The 19,389-nt window shown below is 36.7% G+C and overlaps 1 protein-coding gene across 2 annotated transcripts in view; it reads left to right on the top strand.

Annotated features, from left to right (window-relative positions):
* The first annotated feature begins 937 nt into the window (after positions 1 to 937).
* The window catches only part of LOC119779289 (abl interactor 1-like), a 36,428-nt gene continuing 17,976 nt past the window's right edge, over positions 938 to 19,389 (top strand). For both annotated transcript variants that reach the window (XM_038278874.1, XM_038278873.1), the window contains exons 1-2: positions 938 to 1,191; positions 11,022 to 11,189. In XM_038278874.1, coding sequence (XP_038134802.1) covers positions 1,075 to 1,191; positions 11,022 to 11,189 — 285 coding nt within the window. In that variant the 5' untranslated portion in view covers positions 938 to 1,074. The remainder of the gene's footprint in view (positions 1,192 to 11,021; positions 11,190 to 19,389) is intronic.

Raw genomic sequence — 19,389 nt, 5'->3', positions numbered from 1 at the left:
AACAGAAGGGTTATGGGAAGTGTAGGCATATATACAGGAAATGCTTTGTCTGCATTTGTGATTGTAGATGTTGCCTTATGTTTAGAAACAGAAGGCAAATAAACACTCTCTTAATACTGTAGAAATGATTTATATTAATTAAAAAGGGAAGGATCATTTGTAGATTCAAACAAAGAGGAGTGCTTTGAATATTGTAAAACTAAATATATGGATTATAGAGCAGGTTTGTACTAATGGCCAATAGCAGCGAGGGGGTTCATGGGAAATGTAGGCTTAGTGAATGTCCAACAAAATGTTGAAACAAACGCTGGTGAATGCTGATAAAAATATAATAAAGATCCACCTGATCATAACAGTTTAATTTCTGTGTTTATGACATTTTCTACATCTTGATCTCGGATTTAAGATTTTTTAAAAATTTGCATGTCCAAAAGATTGATTTAGATTGCACAGTAGATCTTGTTGTCTTAATGACTTCTTTTTGGATTTATGAGTCATTTTGTGATGATTAGTGACAAAACTGAGTGATTTTCTCTTCTCATTTTGATATTTGATTTGCATTGATGGACAATAAATACAACTTTTCTTAGATTAAATATATCCAAAAGAAAATAAATCACATCATCTGCATTTTTTTTAGATTCATTTACATAAATTTTTTAAATTATTTCTGTAGTTGTATAATCGTTTTGCTACATGCTTTTTTGTTTTATTATGGGTATGAAAATCAAATAAAAGTTTAATATCCTCTTGATATTGTCTGATTTATATTTTTTTATTAATTGTTTAGTCTGATATATTCCACAAAATATCATCCAGTCATATAATTACGTGGAAAACAGCCGCAGCGAATTGTGATTGGTTAACCCCGCCCACCGCCCGGCTCTAAGCCAATGAGCGACGGCCGTTTACAGCGTAGCCGGGATTAGTCACGGACTGTTGTGAATCGGAGGCCAGCGCAGCCACAATGCCAGATGGGGGAGCCCCTTTCTCAGCAACACAGCACAGCATCACAGCCTCGCCTCAGTGAGAGAAAAAAAAGACGGGCAGGAGAGCAATGCAAAGGGATGTAAGATGGCAGAGCTACAAATGCTATTAGAGGAGGAAATCCCGGCCGGTAAAAGAGCACTGGTGGAAAGCTATCAGAACCTGTCCCGGGTAGCGGAATACTGTGAAAACAATTATGTTCAGGTAAGTAAAGGCGAATTTTATTCTCTCTCTCCCTGTCTCCGTCGTGCCTGCGGTGTTGTAGCTGAGGAGAGTGAAACCACGGCGACAGGAAATGCTGGTCGCGATGAAAGCGGTTCTCTAACCGCTGCTCTCTCTCAGTGGCCTCGCGGCTCCCGGTGGGCTGTTTCCAACCGCCGTGCAGAGCGGCGCGAGCCTCGGCGTTTTCTCCGCTCAGCTTCGGTTCCAAACAACGGGCTTTTCTCTGCGAGCTAAATGGTGCCGGGGGCTTTCAGAGGGTGTGTCATTATTAAAGCTATAACTGGTTCCTCACTTCATTCTCTCATAGGTACCTTTAACAGACTATGGGGGTCCCAATCATATAATCATTTCCTTCACGAATCACTCTCTATTTAATGGTGTTGATAAGGTGTCATAACAGCGTTATAAATGATATACTCGATTCTTTAAGGATATTAATGATCATATTTATGTATTTGCTTCATGTAAATGTGTTCCTCGTGTTTCTATTTTCAGAGATATTATCATTAAATTGTAATTGTAGTTATTACCTATGTGAAGCTCGGAGTAATCCATTACCTTGCAGTCATATGCAGAGATGCACCAATAGGCCAGCTGGAGATTGAAACTGGGCGATTTTCCTTTGATCTTCTCTGATCAGTGATCAAGAGAGTAGTTTTCTATCAGATTTCTAAGAATAAAAACGCAATAAAAGGAAGAGCGGCAGAGAATTTCCATCATTTTGTATTTATAAACACGTCAACTGTATGCACGTCTCTTTAATGCATTAGTTTGAGTTTAAAAACAACAGATGCATCTTAGGGAGATGCATTAATAAAAAAAGAATAAATCATTATCAATAAAACAGTATTAGGCTGAAGAAGCTTGACTGTTGCATATCAACACATATTAGATTTTACCTTTGTATTCTAAGTTTAGGTTGCTCAGTGCACGGTGGGCAACAAGAAGGTTGCGGGTTTGATTCCAGGCCCAGGGGATATCTGCATGGAGTTTGCATGTTCTCCCTGAGCATGTATGGGTTCTCTCCAGGTACACCGGCTTCCTCCCACAGCCCCAAAAACATGGCTGTTAAGTTAATTGGTGTCTCTAAATTCCTCTTAGGTGTGAGTGTGTGAATGGTTCTTTGTCCTGTTTGTCTCTGTGTTGCCCTACGATGGACTGGCAACCTGTCCAGGGTGGACCCCGCCTCTCGCCTGTAGACAGCTGGAGATAGGTACCAGCACTCCTTTCGACTCCGCTTGGGATAACCGTGACAGAAAGTGGATGGATGGTGGTGGATTCTAAGTTGAGACTGCTTTCTTTAAGCTTAGCTGTTTATTTGGTGGCGTAACAGAATAAAACATTTATATCCGTACATTTTTTACATATATTGATTATTGATTTTAAACATTGTACCTGCTTTGAGTATCTTTCCTCTAAATGTAAAGTAACCATAAAGAAAAAGTTCAAATAGGTTTGACTTTTGCTACCTGTGGCGTGGCTTATTGATTCTGTGTTAAAAGCAAAAAAGAAGAAGAAATCAAATCAGAATGAGTCAGATCTATTTTTTCCGAATTCACTAGATATATTAATTTTTTTTCCGTTAAAGCTTCAAGCTGCAGCGTGTAATATGTAGTCCTGTTTTTGAGTGTAATAAACATCTGATGAAAGCTCTAAATACATGCTTTGATACATGAATAGGGCAGTCTGGTAGTCTTTGATTTTTCTGGTGGAATCATCTCCATCAGAACCTGTGTTAAATTTTTTTTCCTTGTATGAGTGATTATGCTTTGAAAAGCAAAACATAACACTAAAAAGTCATAATAAAAAAAAGGTTATAGATTATTAACTAATACTGATCACATCAATCCAGATTATTTGTGAGTAGCTTTATATCAATATTGCCTACAGTTGCGCATGTTTTCTTCAGTTTTCTTCCATCTATATCATTATAAGAACACCCATCCACTCTCCACAAACTTTTGCATCTCCGTCACTAAAAGTTTATATCAGGATTGCACATCTTATAATAAAAAAAGATTACATCTATAGCAGGGTAAATGTGGAATTTCCACGCAGAAGCAAATGCATCACACAGGATATTCAAAGATCTGCTAAATGCTGCAACCGAGCAGGTATTTGAGATTTCAGTATTGCACACGTTGACATTGTGATTATGACCGTGATTTTATTTAATATTCTGCCAGAGAGTGTTTTTTTTTTTTTTTTTAGATGTGTGAGCTTAGCATTGCTGGCTGAATGGTCTGGTATGAACTGTTATGGCTCTCTGTATCGAGACCAAGAGCTTTTGCTCCACAGTGGTCATTATTTCCACTGTGATGCTGTGAAAGACCATAATAGCACATGTGATTGCTTTATTCCTGTCACCATCAGAAATACAATGCAGTTTCAGTTGATTGAGTGCAGACTTCACATTTTAAATGCAGGGCTTTCAGACCTAGATTAAAGGTCACAATTGAAGCTAAATGTGGGGGCGTTTATTATTATTATTTTTTTTGTTACTAAATTCAGTTTGAATGGTCATGTTGGCTGTTAATGTGAGATTACTGATAGTAAAGATCGTCAGTCAGTCAAAAAGCCTGGGAGAGCAGCTTTTCTTTTATCTTTGCTTGCCATAGCTACAGGATGAAATTCTCACGGTATGGTAATCTTTAGAAAAAATACCTGAGTTTAATGGTCTTAAAAATCAAAAGGTAATAAGTTTAACATAACCCCGTCTTTTTTATTTGAAACAGAGAAGCAACATTCTTCCTTTCTGCTTTAGAATGGACTTTAATTACTATTTTATATACCAATATATTTCAGTCAAGCTTTACCTCAGTAGTTGAAACATTAATACAAGAGGACTCAAAGTAGTTTTTGAAACAACATAGTGTCCCTGACTTGTTGGAAGACGAATAATTATGCCTCAAATTTTTGCTCATCAGTAAACAGTTTAAAAGAACAAAAAGGTCCCACCGATTGGAATTCCGAGCATGAAAATGTATTTGATACTAACCAAACTTGATCTTAAAATTCATTATGGCTGATTGGAAAAATATGTTGTTTTAAAAACAGACTGTTTGCCCTACAAAACCTCTGTTAGTGGAATAGTGTCTGTCTGATGTCGATACACAAGGTTTGACTGACAAACTGAAGAAAAATACTTTCTAAATCTGACAGTTCTTCAGCTTAAAACTGGAGGATTGGCAAAGGGATGAGCAATTAACTGTATTTGGAACATGATCAAAATTGAATGAAAAGCTAATTTCAAATCACATAGGCATTCAGTTTCGGTTACATTGAAGCACCTTTTCCCACAAAGTTTACAATAAAGTCCTGCAACAATGGAATGTAGACGTGCAAGCTTTCAAGGTGATGGAAAAGTGAAACCCTGGAGTGAAACATTTACATGCTCCAGGTTAAGTAGGTAAAGAAAAACTGAAATCAATTGCAGATATGATTGTTGGTAAAATATTTTAGCATTACAGGAGTTATTACCAGATCCAAGATCAGTTCATTGTGTTTGCTATATAATTACAATTTAAATGAAAAATAAGTTACTTTCAAAATTGCACAGACACAAAGGGGTCTTATTACATTTCAGCAGAGTAACACATGATTTCTCCCCCCTTCCCTTTAGTTGGCAATAATACTATTAAAGCAGGTTTGTGGCCACATGTGGAGAATGATGCTTTGTTGCTGTTTTACTTTTACAACAAGTAAAGCAACTGATACCAACAGGTAAGTTAGTCTGGTTAACGTCTCAGGTCTGCCATACCACAGTCCTACTAAATAGAAAAATTAAAAAGTGGAGCTTTTTTAGTTTTCCCTACGTAACTGTCTTTGTGGTTCTAAAGGCTAAATTTCTGGAATATTTTTGTCATGCAGTTTCAGCCAGCTCACCAGCAGTGTGATACTCCACACACCAGAAGAAATACCTAACCTGATCCTCTGCCATCTGAACAGAATTTAGATAACTGAAAACTGTAACTGTACCCATTAGGAGTCATTGACTAATTGTTTCTTAGGAATAGTAATTAAGCTCACTATTCTAAATTTACAATATAAATATACAGTATATTGATGAGTAATTATTAGTAGTTTGTGATTTTCACTTAGGTATTATGCAGCTGTTATTAGCCATATAATGAGTTCCGTTAACATCTGGTATAGCATAATAATTGTCCCAATTAGTGGGGAAACTAAATTGCTTTTGTGGAGACGTATATGGAGGATAGTAATGCAGATAAGTACCTCCATTTGTACTGGATGTTTTTTTGAGGGGTTTTTCATAGTGATAACTGTGATTACTCTTTGTCTTTATTAAAAAAAAAATGTATTATCTAATTGAACATTCATTTTGATCTTTTTTTTTGGCAGATCTCGAAAGGTGTACACTTTTACAGCAGGTCAGCCAATTCAACTTCGAATTTCTGAATATTATTAGAAGCATTTGGAAAACTAATTAAAAACGCTGAGCGTAAAGGATAGACAAACAGCTTCAGTTAATAAAACATTTGCAATGTCAATACTGGGTATTCTAAATTGAGCTTCTCCTGAGTCATAAGATCATATTTAAGCCTATTGCTGCTGCCAAAAATATAAGCTAATATCTGCTTATTTTAATATCAGATGGTTCGGCATGCAGGCCATTTGAAAAGCAATTGTAGAGAAACAAACAGTAGGTCTGGATATGTAAATCGTTTCTGTGATGCTTCAGAAAAGGAGTTCTATTCTTAGATCAGATACCCCCCCAGTTTTTATAAAACTGTCAAACTGTCATTAATACAATATATATTTATAATCTGTTACATGTTATTTGCTGTTTTTGGATTATAAATAGGCCAACGTTATCAAAATCAAAGACTTTTTTTTCCATGATCCAAATTCAGCTTTGCATATTTACCACATTGTTTCCAAAATCACTGCTTATGCCTTTATTAGACTAATCAAAGTTAAATAATTTAACCTAAAAGGAAAAACTAGGAGGAGGGCATTTAGATATTGTAAATAAGAAAATGAAAAAATAGTTATATTACATCCATTTATAACTATTGCAAAACATGAAATGTCGTAGAATTGTTAAAAAAACAGTGTGCGGAGATAGGTTCTCTTAGGGAATTTAATCCACCTTCTGCAGGAAGAGTCCAGCCTTTTTATACTTTCCTTCTTTTACATTACATTTTAACAGATGCCTCATTTCTGGGTGTTTTGGATAGAAAGACAGTCACGTTAGTCTAGATCTGCCATTGTTAATTTTATTTTGTTTGGGTCTATTTCATATAAAATCCACTAACTGAAGAACCAAGGACAGTCTTATTGTTCCTCTGTCCACAGAAATAAAACATCACTGCTTCCACATCTAGTTGCCTGGAACTGATGTGCAGTAAATAATGCTAAGTGTATAGTGTCTGTAGTGATGCCTCCCTGCTGTGCTGTAAGCTCCTCCCGCTCAAACACTCAGCCTAGCACCACATCTCTGTCACAATTAAGTAAATAAAGTAATACAATTGTCTTATACTGTATTAGTGCATTCAGCATCAGACATTGGATGTATATAATGTGTTATAATGACTTTTTTTCATAAAGCAAACCATGTGAAATTAAATTAATAGGATTTATATTAGAGCTCTTAGGTTTGATATGTACATATATACTTGTTAAAAATTGTTTATAGAAACATTTAACCAACAATAGATGTTTAAGGATCTAAGTTCCATTAAGAAATTTAGACTATTTCCTCAAGACAAAACTCTGATTACCTAGCTCATTCAAACAATGTCAACTTTTGTTATCCTTCAACCCGAATCGATAACCAGTGTGAACAGGAATCGTAAAGATAAACTGGAACCATATGTACGATGCCCCACCCTAATCCTTAAGATGAACATTGGGTAGATGTTTTAATTTGCATCAGTGTGATTGCATTTTTAATTATTTAATTGATGTACTGATTTGAATCAATGTATTGTTATTTCTGACCTTTTTAGTAAATTTCTAGCTAATGAATTATTGATAAGACACAGGGGATGTAATGTATACCTTACATAGCATTGTGTTGCAAATACTGTATACTGTAATAATGTTATTCTAGAGAAAAAATACTTATAAGGCTGATTTTAGTAGATTAAAAGTTAACATTGACTATAAACATCAGTCTACGTGGGGTTCCCTGCTTAGAGAACATACAGTTTTATCTGGCTTGAATCTAAAACTTCTATTGATGTCAACATTTTCCCTGCGCATGCCAGTGACGTTACACTACATGATTGGCTGAACGTTGCCGCATGATGTAAAACATAGTTGTTGCCCAGACAACGATAATAACATCACGCAGCATCCGTGTGCCGAGTCGGGAGCATCTGTATTGTTAGTGAGTCTAATGACCGATGAAGTTTTACTTGATCGATAACAAAACATTAAAAAGAATGTTTATGGTGAACAAAGTAACTGCAAGATCATGGTGTAGCTGGGTAGTGCTGTGGCTAGCTGTGTTCAGTAGTTAACAGGTTAGCCTCTTTTAGCTCGGTTAGGTAGCCATATTAAGATACACTACTTCTAAATTTGTGTCAACAACAACTGTTAGTTTTCTACAAGCAGAATAACTGTTTTATTTGTCTAAAATCTCTATGAAAGTCATTTTAAGATGTCCCCTTTGTCCTCCAGTGTCCTTAGATCTTAGAAAAAAAAATAAGCTGAGACATTTTTTGTCACCTTGTTAAATGGCAGAGCTCAATCTTAGAAGGCAGTACTTTCTTTCAAGACTGACAATGATTGTTTTCTACTTTTGGCTACTTTAGATCGCAGATGATATGTAAAATAATAGCAAATATATGTAATAATCCGTGAAACTCCAAAAGAGATTTGATCCTTAAGAAACCGGTGCAATACAGTTTTTACGAGTAAAGTTGCCATATGTTGACGTCATAAGAAGGGGCAGGGCCCGAGCAGATCTGAGCACCTGAGCAGATCTAGGACCTACACCTGGCCTGTTACATGACAGAGAGAAATTTTAATTGAAAAGAAGGATAAAACAGACCAACTTTACTGAAACTGGTTTGGCTTTGCTGCTTTTCGCTGTAGGTGATGTTGGGAAAGCTTTTAATCCTCCATGTGCTTCGCCTGACATTATTTAAAAAAAACTATTTAATATTGAAATTGAATTTCTCTGTTTTCTTCTCTTTGTATTGACTTCTACTCCAAAAGATATCGTAATGAGTCAAGCTGAAAGTCAGCTGATATCAACCACGAAACGGTTTCTCTCTGTTTCTCCCTCCAAACAGACATCTTATTTTTCAGATTACTCCATCACTCTATGGTAACTCTGGACAGTGTTGCTTATTTGCCTTTGTCCAATTAATAGAAAAGTAACTCAGCTTTAATACTGTTTCCTGGCTAATTTTAGTAAAGCTCTTTAGGATTTAGCTTTGTGTATTCTTTGTTTCCTTTTCTTTACACATCTCATTTAACAGTCTTTTTAACCTGTAAATGTCAATTTTGAGCCACAGAGTTTACAGAAGTAATGTAGGTTAGTGCTCTGAACAAGTTTATTTCATTCCATAAATGCTATTATGCTTATCAGCTGAAGAAATCCCAAGTGGAGTCTCTATAGAAAAGCACACTTTATTTTAAATAAAATTGTTATTTTTTGTGTTTTTTAGAAAATTTTTCCCACTTATGATATTTTGTTTACCTTTTTTTATTTTTCACTAAACCCAATCCCACACTTTAGTTGCTAGCTTCATAATATTTTCAGTTATAACTTTTTTCCCGTTTATTTGCATGGAAAACGTTTTTAGAATTGAAATATTTGTCCTTCTTCCAGTGTTTATGATAAACCAGTCAACAAATATGTTCCTTCTGCCTTTTCAACAAAGAGATCCTGATAAACAAGTTTACATAAACACTTAGCATGAAGCATCAATAGATTAACATGTTTCTGCTGAATCCTCAGGGTGCTAATTAGCCTCATTTGGAGAAGTCAAACATATGACATGAAGACAGTTTAACAGTTTTCAGGGGCCTTACTACAAAAATGCTCATATTGTCAGTGTTGGTTAGCAGGGAGTCGGACGATTTCACCCAATTACAGTAACTCTTCTAGAAGTTTAGCAAGAACAAAAAAAAAAAAAGTTAATAAATGAATAAAAAAATAATTTTTCCTGGCCATTTTTTATGAGCAGATTTATTTGTATTAGATGAAGGGATTACATCTCACTCTATAAGAGAAATTCTTTTAAAACAGAATTTATTTTGTCCTAAAACAAAGATGAAATGATTAATGCGTTAGATTTAAGTGTTAGTCTGACTTGATGTTACTAATTTGAGATTTTCTCTGAGGATCGCAGATTTTTATCTCGGTGAAAATTTTCAACGACTGCCGTCCTTTTCAAAAATTAGCTTCCTTCTGTGACTTTCAAAGGTTGGAAACTCAAGAGGACAAAGCAGATCAACTTCGCTGTGAGAGATTTAAGCTTTTTATCCCTGGTCATGTCGGAGAACACGTTTTCTTTCAAAATGCCTCCAATATCTTTGTGCTTCATATTCGATTGTTCTTCTCTCAGCAAAAACTTCCAAACAAAGATTGTCTTTGTTACTGTGTTGCTTTTACTAACTGGAAAAATACAAGATTTGTCAGTTTCCAGCCATCTGGTCTCAGGGTCAGAAAAGTTGATAACTGCCTTTTTATGGTCACTAACTAATCTCTCAGTGCTTCCCTAAATAAGCCAAATGTTATTGGGCTCAGATAAAACCATCTTTATTCAAGCGAGAACCTTGTTTGTGATATGAAATGAGGGTAAAAAACAAAAACGAATTCAAAACACTATCGGTTTATATGTTGCTCACACACCAATGACTGAAATAAGGGGTGTTGTATTGATCTCGCATGTTAAGTCTCAGATAATCCTGTCATTTCTGTAATTCAAACAACACAGTAGTGGGTGCATTAATCTGCATATTTATGCTTCTGTAGAGAAACATCTGAAATACATTTAAGTTAAATGGAGATTATTATACAAGAAACATGTAATTACATTTTGATATACAGGGGATCAACGGCTGAAGTAATTACACTTTCAGTCTTTTAATATAGTGATAGAAACTAATCCCTTTTTTTTAATTAAATACTCAAGTAGATATCTTGGTATTTTTGATTCTCTGCTGTTTTGTTGGGATTCAATAAAGCACAAAAGGCAGAGCGAAGAACTACATTATAATGGACAGATTTAGATTATTGGTTTTTTATTCAGAACATTTGTGGAGTAATTAAAGTCTTGGTTTCTAAATGATCTTGGCAGTCCCCTGTTAGAGTGCCTCTCTGTGTGCGGCAGCATTATCCCTGTTTTGTTTCCAAACTATAAATATGTGCACTCAATCCCAATGCTATGCAGAGGCATCCAGAAACAGATGGTTTGTGCAGCCGGCCAGAGATTTGGGATCCCGTAAAAAAAAAAGAAAAAGAAAAAAATCCTGGCATTCCTGCACTCTGGGCTGAAATCCCACCATGCACCTGTCCCATGCTGCCAGCCTGGCTTACCGGAGTTGCGTAGTGAAATTTCCTAGCTGTGTTTTCCCTCACATAGTCATTCCTCTAAAGACTCGCAAACTTGTCTTCACTTCTCCTCAGAGCTTAACAGGGTTTGAAAACAGCCGAGACTGAATGGCCCTGTCAGACACCGCTCTCCAGGCTCTCAGCTTAAAAAAACTGACATAAGAGTAAAAATGAGAGTACAGCGTTTTCTCTGCTGGCTTCTTTATTTCATTCACCCCCACATCCCTGCACTGCTATTTTTTCTCTGACTTCTGGTTTCTCTTCCTCTCCCTGCCAGGCTCAAGACAAAAAGAAAGCCCTGGAGGAGACCAAAGCCTACACCACCCAGTCTCTGGCCAGTGTTGCCTACCAGATCAATGCCTTAGCAAATAATGTGCTGCAGCTGCTGGACATCCAGGCCTCGCAGCTCCGACGAATGGAGTCCTCCATCAATCACATTTCCCAGGTATAAAGAGCAGCAGTTATCTGCCCACATGTCCTTCCTTTGTTTCTTCAAGCTTCCTGAGTTGTTTTCTGATACATTTTTGTGAACTATTTTAAATAATTTGCCATGTGCTGGAATTCTACACAATGCAGTGGTAGATAGCATGATTTTCAATTTATAAATGCATTTACCTACATAAAAGATGCATTCCATCTGATGTATTTCTGCATGACTGTAAAGGAAGCAATGACGAATTAATTCAGACTGATATGATGGAGGGTATGCCACACCTCCTCCTGCTCTCTGTCTCTTTCTCTGTCAGTCAGCGAATGTACGGCCCCCTCCCTCTGTGCTTCATTTAGCCTGTCAGGAATGAAGGAAAATCCTGACACCAGCACTCTCTCTATCTGTTTAGCATTTTCACCTCCCGCTGCAGGATAAAGTGGCTTTAGGTGCGGTCCGACGAGGAACAATACACCGCCTTTATCGACCCCGTTAAAGGAGCTCAGCTCCCAATCTGGTCTACCACTTGATATCCTTGCTTCAAATTTTATAGGTGCTTTCCACAGCTTAACTCTGACTAGCCATCCAGCGCAGCAATTTCTCGGTTATTGTGCTCACCGCTCTGTAACTTGGAGAATTTCACACAATCAGAGCAGCAGTGATCCATAAAGATTGGGGGTTTTCAGGTTTTTAAAGAGCTGATGTACAGATTTCACTTTTTTTAATGTTAACCATACTATATATTTTTTTTTTTGGTGGAAAAATACTTGTTATAGGACATTTGATTATATAACGAATCCTAACATCTCCATATTGTGTTTGACCATTTCATCCTATACATTTGGCGCATGAAGAATTCAATTTAAAAATACTTAATTAATAACAAAAGGAAGTGAAATGTTGCAGTAACTCATTTCTTTTTAACCAGTTATAAATGTTGATCTTCTGTCTTGCACTGGACCTGGAGAAGCCTCTCACTGAACACTAGGGTTGGGAATTGAAAAGATTTTCACGATTCCGATTCCCTTTTCGATTCTATGAAACGATTCGATTCTTTATCGATTCTTTTTTCGATTCCAATTTGGGGAAAAAGGAGAACAAACAGTTTGATTATCAGCATCAACTTTGTTTACTTAACTATTGCACAATCTTACAAAATCAACAAGATCAAGATGTCCACAGGAAATGTGAAACTGGAGTAACATCTGTGTTTAAATGAAAAATGAATACAAGAACAAACTTAATAACCAACAATGTCTAATAACAAATGATGGGATAATAACCTATTTTAAATAACAAAAAATACTAATTATAAAACAGTAGTAGGGAAAATTAACAGTTATTTTGCAGAAAGATGAGCATATCTGCTTTTTCTGGAAGGATACAGGATCTTTCAGGGCTTATGGTGTCTCCAGCCGCGGAGAACACCCTCTCAGATGGGGTGGAGGAAGCCTGCACACAGAGGTAGTTTTCAGCCAGTCCAGATAGCAAGGGCAGCGTATCTTGCTTGTTCCACCACCACAGTGTGGCGCTATCCCTGCAGGGGATGGAGGGCAAGCTTTTATAGAGCTGGATTTCCTGATCTACCCTCTGGGCTAAGGAAAGACGGGGCTTTGATTCACAAAGTTACCGCAGCTCGTTGTCTTCCTCCTCGAATAGTTCTTCCAACTTGCGTAACTTGCGTAACTTGCGTAACTTACGTAACTTACATAAAAAACGTGACGTAAGTCGTGCTCCCCAGAGCCGGCGCTCTAGGCTCTGGTGCTGCGGGAATCGAAAAAAGAATCGTTCAGCGAGCTGCCAAACGATGCCATGGAATCGGAAAATACGGAACCGGTTCTTAACAGGAACCGGTTTTCGATTCCCATCCCTACTGAACACGCTGTTGTTGTTTAACAATCTTCTGATGTGGATGCTCCCTATTGTCCATAATGTGCCTTACTTTATGAAAATGTATTCTTTGTCAAATAGAGCTAGTTAGTAAGTCAGAACTCCCACATATTGGGTGGGTTAACTCATATTTATAGTGTCTTAGAAATGTAGTCTTATTCATCTTGATATATAATATTATATTGCTCTTATGGCCACTAACCAATATTTAGTAAGATGATGGTTTATTTCTTTTTCTTTCCTTTGCACACCATGAAAAACAGACATCAGCCCTGAATTTACTTCTCTGCACCCTGTGCTGCATTAAAACCCTGTCACATGACCAGAAAAAACCCACAAGTCAACTAAGGATCAACAGCCTTTTTTAGACCAATACCAACATCTTTATGCTGTATTTTATTCTTTTATAGTTTTTTTAAATTATTTTTAGCTATGTTCAGCACTCTGTTTTCAGCTGTAGCTGTTTTAAAGGACTCTTTCCAATTTACATGTTTAATGTAATACAATGATAAAAACAATGTTACACAAAAACAAAAAAAGCAGCAACTAAATTGAAATAACCTGAATAAGACTAAATGGTTGTTAATAACGGCCCAATTTCACTTATAAAGCTGGTATTTTAAAAAAAATGAGCTAAATTGACCGATCTGTTAATGTAGATGTATTTTTTATCTCCAATATTTATGTTTTAATTATAGTTGAATAGACAATGTAGTAACATAACCATGAAGTGAAGAGAAAACAGTAGATAGTTTTCAACATTTTCTTTCAATAAGTTATTCAGCCACTGATACTCCTAAAAAATTCTGTTCCACCAAATGTCTCCACCTGACGCCGCACAGCTCTGATGGGAGGATTGTTTGATGGAAGAATTATTAGCTTCAAACTTTAAACATCTGCTCTTCTGTGGCATTGGCAAGAACAAAACTGTAGTTGAAAGAAATATAGATAGAACTCCAGATTACAATGTGCCTTCATTTATGTAGGACACATCATACCTTAGGTGCCTGAGATGAATGAGAGCATGGTTTCAGGCTTGTCAGACCAGCTGGGTAGAGTTAAATTGAAATTTTCTCAGATTTAGGTTAGTTAGATTAATGTGTGCATCATAGTTGGTTAAATAGAAACCCACAAACTATGCATCTCTGGCTGTCATTTGGAAACAAGAACTGTGTGAATAACAACTTGGACTTTAATTCCTATCAAGTTTTTAGATTTCAAATAACACCAAATACTTATTAAGCAGATAAAACTGCTTAAACGTGTGTAGCAGTGGTGCACGGGTAAAGCGCATAACCACATATAGAGACTGTAGTCCCTGTTGCTGTTGTGAAGTGTTCAGGTCTCAACTTATCAACATCTGCAGCAGGTTCTCCACACTCTTTCTCAACCCTGTTTCCTGTCACCTGTCTTTCAAAGTAAGGGTAACTAGTGCTAAATATAATAAAATAAAAACTTAGCGATTAGTTAAAAATGTGCAAACTACATAATGGATGCTAATGCAGATAAAAGCTTTAAAAATAACATCTTAGATGTAAACATCCAGCAGCTGGGAGGAGGGGTCTGCGATAGAGCTTCTTTCGTGCACTGGGTGCAGCGACCTTCCATTGAAGGAACAGCTTTTGCAACAAGCATTATGCATTGACTGGTAGAAATTGCTTGACAATGATGTTCTATTTGCTGCAGTCATTCTGTTTTTTTACCACCTGCACTGAGTTCAGGGGGCATTCTAGGACAAACATTGACACCCCAATCATTTTTACTAAGTGTTTCATCTTTGCTATAAGTAAGCTGTTGCTCCAACAAACTAAGCATATTGATTTAGTAGAACAGCTTGGTCAAAATTGAGACCTAAATCTTATTGAGGACCTGTGGTAAGACCTTAAAATAGGTGTTTACAGAGGCTGAAACTTTAATATCAGCAAAAGATGGTTATGCAAATGCAAACCACATTTTTTCCGATTTTTATTAGCAATATACAAATATTTTTCTTTTACTTTACGGTTAGCTGCTACATTGAGTTGGTCTATCACATTAAGTTCATAATAACCCACTGAGGATTGCAGTTGTAACATGAGACAACCGGAAACGGCACAAGGGGTATGAATGCTTCCGAATGGCACCGTTCAGCCATCTAATACAGGCCTTTTTTTCTGCTTTGATTCAGCATTCAAGTCTTTCTGTGTCAAAGGAATTAAATGTGAACTTCCAGCTTAGTTTAGCTGCAATGGTTAAAATGAGATTAGAGCGAGAAGCAAGCCATACATTGCTGCCAAGCCCCAGCTTCATTTAAAAAGCACAAAACAGACGAGGCTGTGACAAAATAATACACCAAAAGCTTCAACATCAATGCGCTCACTAAAGCAGAGATGCTAATCACATAAAATATCTTAAAATATCTGGTTTCTTTCAGTGTTAATGTTGGACAAAACAAACGTGCCGTGGTAGGGAGCTTTTGGTTTATTTTCCTGTATTTTATTCCCCATAAGTGTTGTCCATTACCTCAGTTTCACATTGTCCAATTGTCTCCAAGGAGGATCGACTTGCTGGAGGCTTATTAGCTTAGAAAATGTGCTTCAAAGTAAAACCATTCAAATATCCAGGCTACATTTATGATTTTTTTTTAAAGGGTTTCTATTTGCTCGAACTTAATTTATCCATCACCAAAAACAATTTAGCATAGTTGGCTACTTTGTTTTGCCTAAAAGGAGATTTATTAGGCAAAAGAGACCCAACGGCGATCACTACCCTTTTACCAGCTGCTCCCAGAAACACATAGCAGAGCAACAACAGACATCCAGATGTCTCCCAGTGTAAAGATTACAAAAGAAAATGAGATTGAGAGAGCAGGAAGGGCAGACGGAGTTGTGTCGTCAACGATTAGGTAATAGTTATTACGCCTGAAAATTTGACACACATCATCACATATGTTACAGCCTTTGGCAAGCAATAAGTGCTCTGGGGAAATGTTGAAGTGGAGATGACAGTCAGTTCCTTGTTTCAGGATTACTGTATTTGTTTTGTTGTGGAAATTGAGCCTAGACACAGGATGGATGTTTACAGCAGCTGTTGTTGCTGAGAAACATGCCTACACTGTGTTGGAGTAGTTGTAAGCCCTATGAGTTGATCCTCTAGCTGTTTCCCTTCCCATTTTTTTCTCTACATTGTTTCTTTAATTATAACATGATACAAGAATTCTATCATACAATTAAAGTTTTGCTCTTTGAGTTTTTTTTTCCTCTGTTCTTCTTATTTGTTTTTCTCACTTGGTTTAATCTTCACCTTAGCTCATCTGTTACTGACAGGAAATGGGAGGGTCTTTTCTCTTACTTCCCAGCCGAAGCTGGGTGTGTAACTTTGGCTTCCTCTACTATAAAACTGCCCAGCTGGTTCTCTAAATTTAACTCATGTTCAGCAAGAGACTTCAGATCAGGCCAGTGCAAATTAGCAACACCTACCAAAAATATCCACTCATTCCTATGTGCATAATGATACACATTTATTTTAAACCACATATTAACTGTTTAGAAATGTGGAGTCATCAAAACATTTCTTCAATAGAGCAATGTTACATATCTGGACACAATAAAGAACAACGCAGTTCTTACCAGTTAGAGAAAAACATCAGCTTAAAAACAACTTGACATTTTGTAAAAAAATTGTATCTTTCATGGTATCTCAAAAATCCCTAAGTCGTTGTTAAAAACACATGATTCACTTTTCTTCAAAATGTTGCTTCAACTCCTTGAGGTTTGCAGGGTTTTCCTTCCGTAAAAATTCTAAAAATATCCACTGGACTTGGTTTCCAAGATTTGAAGATGAAGACCAAGTCCAGTGGATATTTTTTGAATTTTTATGGAATGACTATGACCTGGATGACTGAGAACCTTCATCAGCATATTTCCAGGGTTTCTTTGCTGTCACTACAGCTCTTAAATGTCTTAATTAGGAATTGGTGGACTTCAAATTGTATCTAATTTTGTGATATAAAGTTTGCTGACAATACCAGAGAGAGTGGGAAAAAAGTCCAACAGAATTTAGAATCCACAGTATTGGCAAGGATGTTGTGATACGATATTATCATGATATTGAAATATCACAATATATTGTGATATTCTACCCAGGTAATATCAAAATGAATTGCAGAGCTAAAAAAGCAAGTGCTGTATATGTTTATCATAAAATATTGATCATTCAGTTTTTTAGTAATTTTGGTAGCCATGTTATTTGGGGTTTGAGTCAGGCTTTATCTGAATGTGTGTCCTAACCCCTCACTTACTATATAAAGGAGGGCCATATAGTGGACTTCATAGTGAACTCAGTCAACTGACCGTTCAGACAGATGACCTATGCGATCTGTTGGTCATGTGACTCTGGCTCCGACTCTGGCACTGTGCCTGTGCCATCTTTGTTCTTTTTTGTCGCCAAAACAAATTCCATGATGCTTTACAAGGAGAGCTATTGCAAAGGATTCTGGGACATATATGCTTGTTTAATGACCATTGATGTACACTGCTTGTCAAGGTTGCATTGAGGGAAATTTTGTGTCCACCAGACATTTGGACACCATATAAAATGGCATAACACCATAAAAGGTTACTGACCTGGCTAACTCCTACATAGTGCTCTTTAAAGGGGTTAAGGTGGACATTTACGTCTGCCACTGTGAATGCCTCTATTAATTCATTTCAGTTTATTTATATAGCGCCAATTCACAACCGCCCATCTCAAGGCACTTTACAGAAACAATTCAACCAGATCATACAATCAAAGTGATCCAAAGTTTTTTATCTAAGGAAAATCAGTTGATTGCATCGACTGATTGACTCAGGGCAATCTCTCACGCAAAAAATGTATAGAGCGAAGGTGGAGAGAAAAAACTCCCTTTAAACAGGAAAAAACTTCCAGCAGAACCAGGCTCAGTGTGAGCGGCCTTTGATGGGGCATATTACAGAGTGACGCTGCACCGCACAGCAAAAGGGCTCCAATTAGCCATCTACCTGAGCCGTGGTGTGCGCATTTCATCCCAGTTTTTAGAGAAAAATGTTTTTTAGAAAATCTGTATTTTTTGGTTCCTTAAAACGAGCTCAAATCATTACATTTAACCAACTATTTTGCACAGTTACAATGTGTTGTTGTTGTGTTAAAATCCTTTATTAGATTTCTTCTATGAAGGACACTGTGCATTAAAGTATATCTCCGCTTTGTTTTCTTCTTTAAAAGAACATGGTCACTGATATCTTCTTTGTTTAGATGAGAAAATTCATTTTCCTTTAGAATTCTCCTTGCTGTTATTGACCAGACAAAATATAATTAAGCAGCAGCACAAAGTTTTAATGCATATAGAAAATTCTGATTAGTTTCAACCAAGATAAGCTTGTAAAAAAGCTAATTTTTATTCTTATTTGCACAGACTTTAGTTAAAATGCACACCATTACATTTATGGACAGTGGAAGTAATGGAGGATTGCTAGCTCACTATAAAGAGGTTGTGGTTTCATGGGAACTCAAATAGTGTGGTGTGTATCTGTGTTGTATCCTAACCTTGAAGCAGCAGTCCTTCCTGATTCTCTGGAGGAAGGACTGCTATGCTGTTAGCCAGGTCAGTTTAAAGCAGTTATGTGTTAAGCCAACTGGGCTAACAGCTATGCTATTTAATAAATCTATATAAAAGTACTTCATTCAGTTTAATTTCTATAAACAAAGAAGGACAGTAAAAAATTTCAGTCCCTCGCTGTATATATTTGCTGTCTTAAAGGATGGAGTTTAGGGGGATGCTATAAATACCGCTAATGTTCCAGGAAATTCAGCTGTGTTGTTTAGATCAGTATGCATGCTAAACATAAGAATTCCTAAGGGAATAAGCTTTTCTACACGACGCCTACAAAAGTAATTTTATCTTACATAAAAACCAATCAAGACAAGTGGCATACTAGTCTGGATTGTCCAGCGGTCAGCTGCTTAGTTAGTTCAATCAGCTCAGTTTCCCTGATTTTGTGTCTTTAAAAATATTTTTATTCTCTCCCAATCTTTACCCAAAAAAGTCCTCACGATAGCCTGGATGTTTTTCCGTTGCCTTTTACTAGCAGAAAGCTATAGTATTAAAATTAGCTTTTTTTTTGTCTCTATGCTGCCCCCTCTTGGCGACTTAAGAGGTGTTTGGCAGCTTTGTAGGTGTTCTTATTCAATTATCTATCTACCTATTTAGCTGGTGTGACATGTAAACAGACCTAATATCTGTGTCATTCTAGGAGCACTCTTTTAAAAGTGAAGAATGCGTCACAAACCGGGAATTAAGCCAAAAGTTCTTTATCTATGGACATGCAGA

Source organism: Cyprinodon tularosa, unplaced genomic scaffold, assembly GCF_016077235.1.
Source record: "Cyprinodon tularosa strain WSP-4 unplaced genomic scaffold, ASM1607723v1 ctg145, whole genome shotgun sequence".
Lineage (NCBI taxonomy): Eukaryota > Metazoa > Chordata > Actinopteri > Cyprinodontiformes > Cyprinodontidae > Cyprinodon > Cyprinodon tularosa.
Note: the sequence above shows the minus strand (reverse complement) of the source record. Positions and strands in the feature narration are given on the sequence as shown.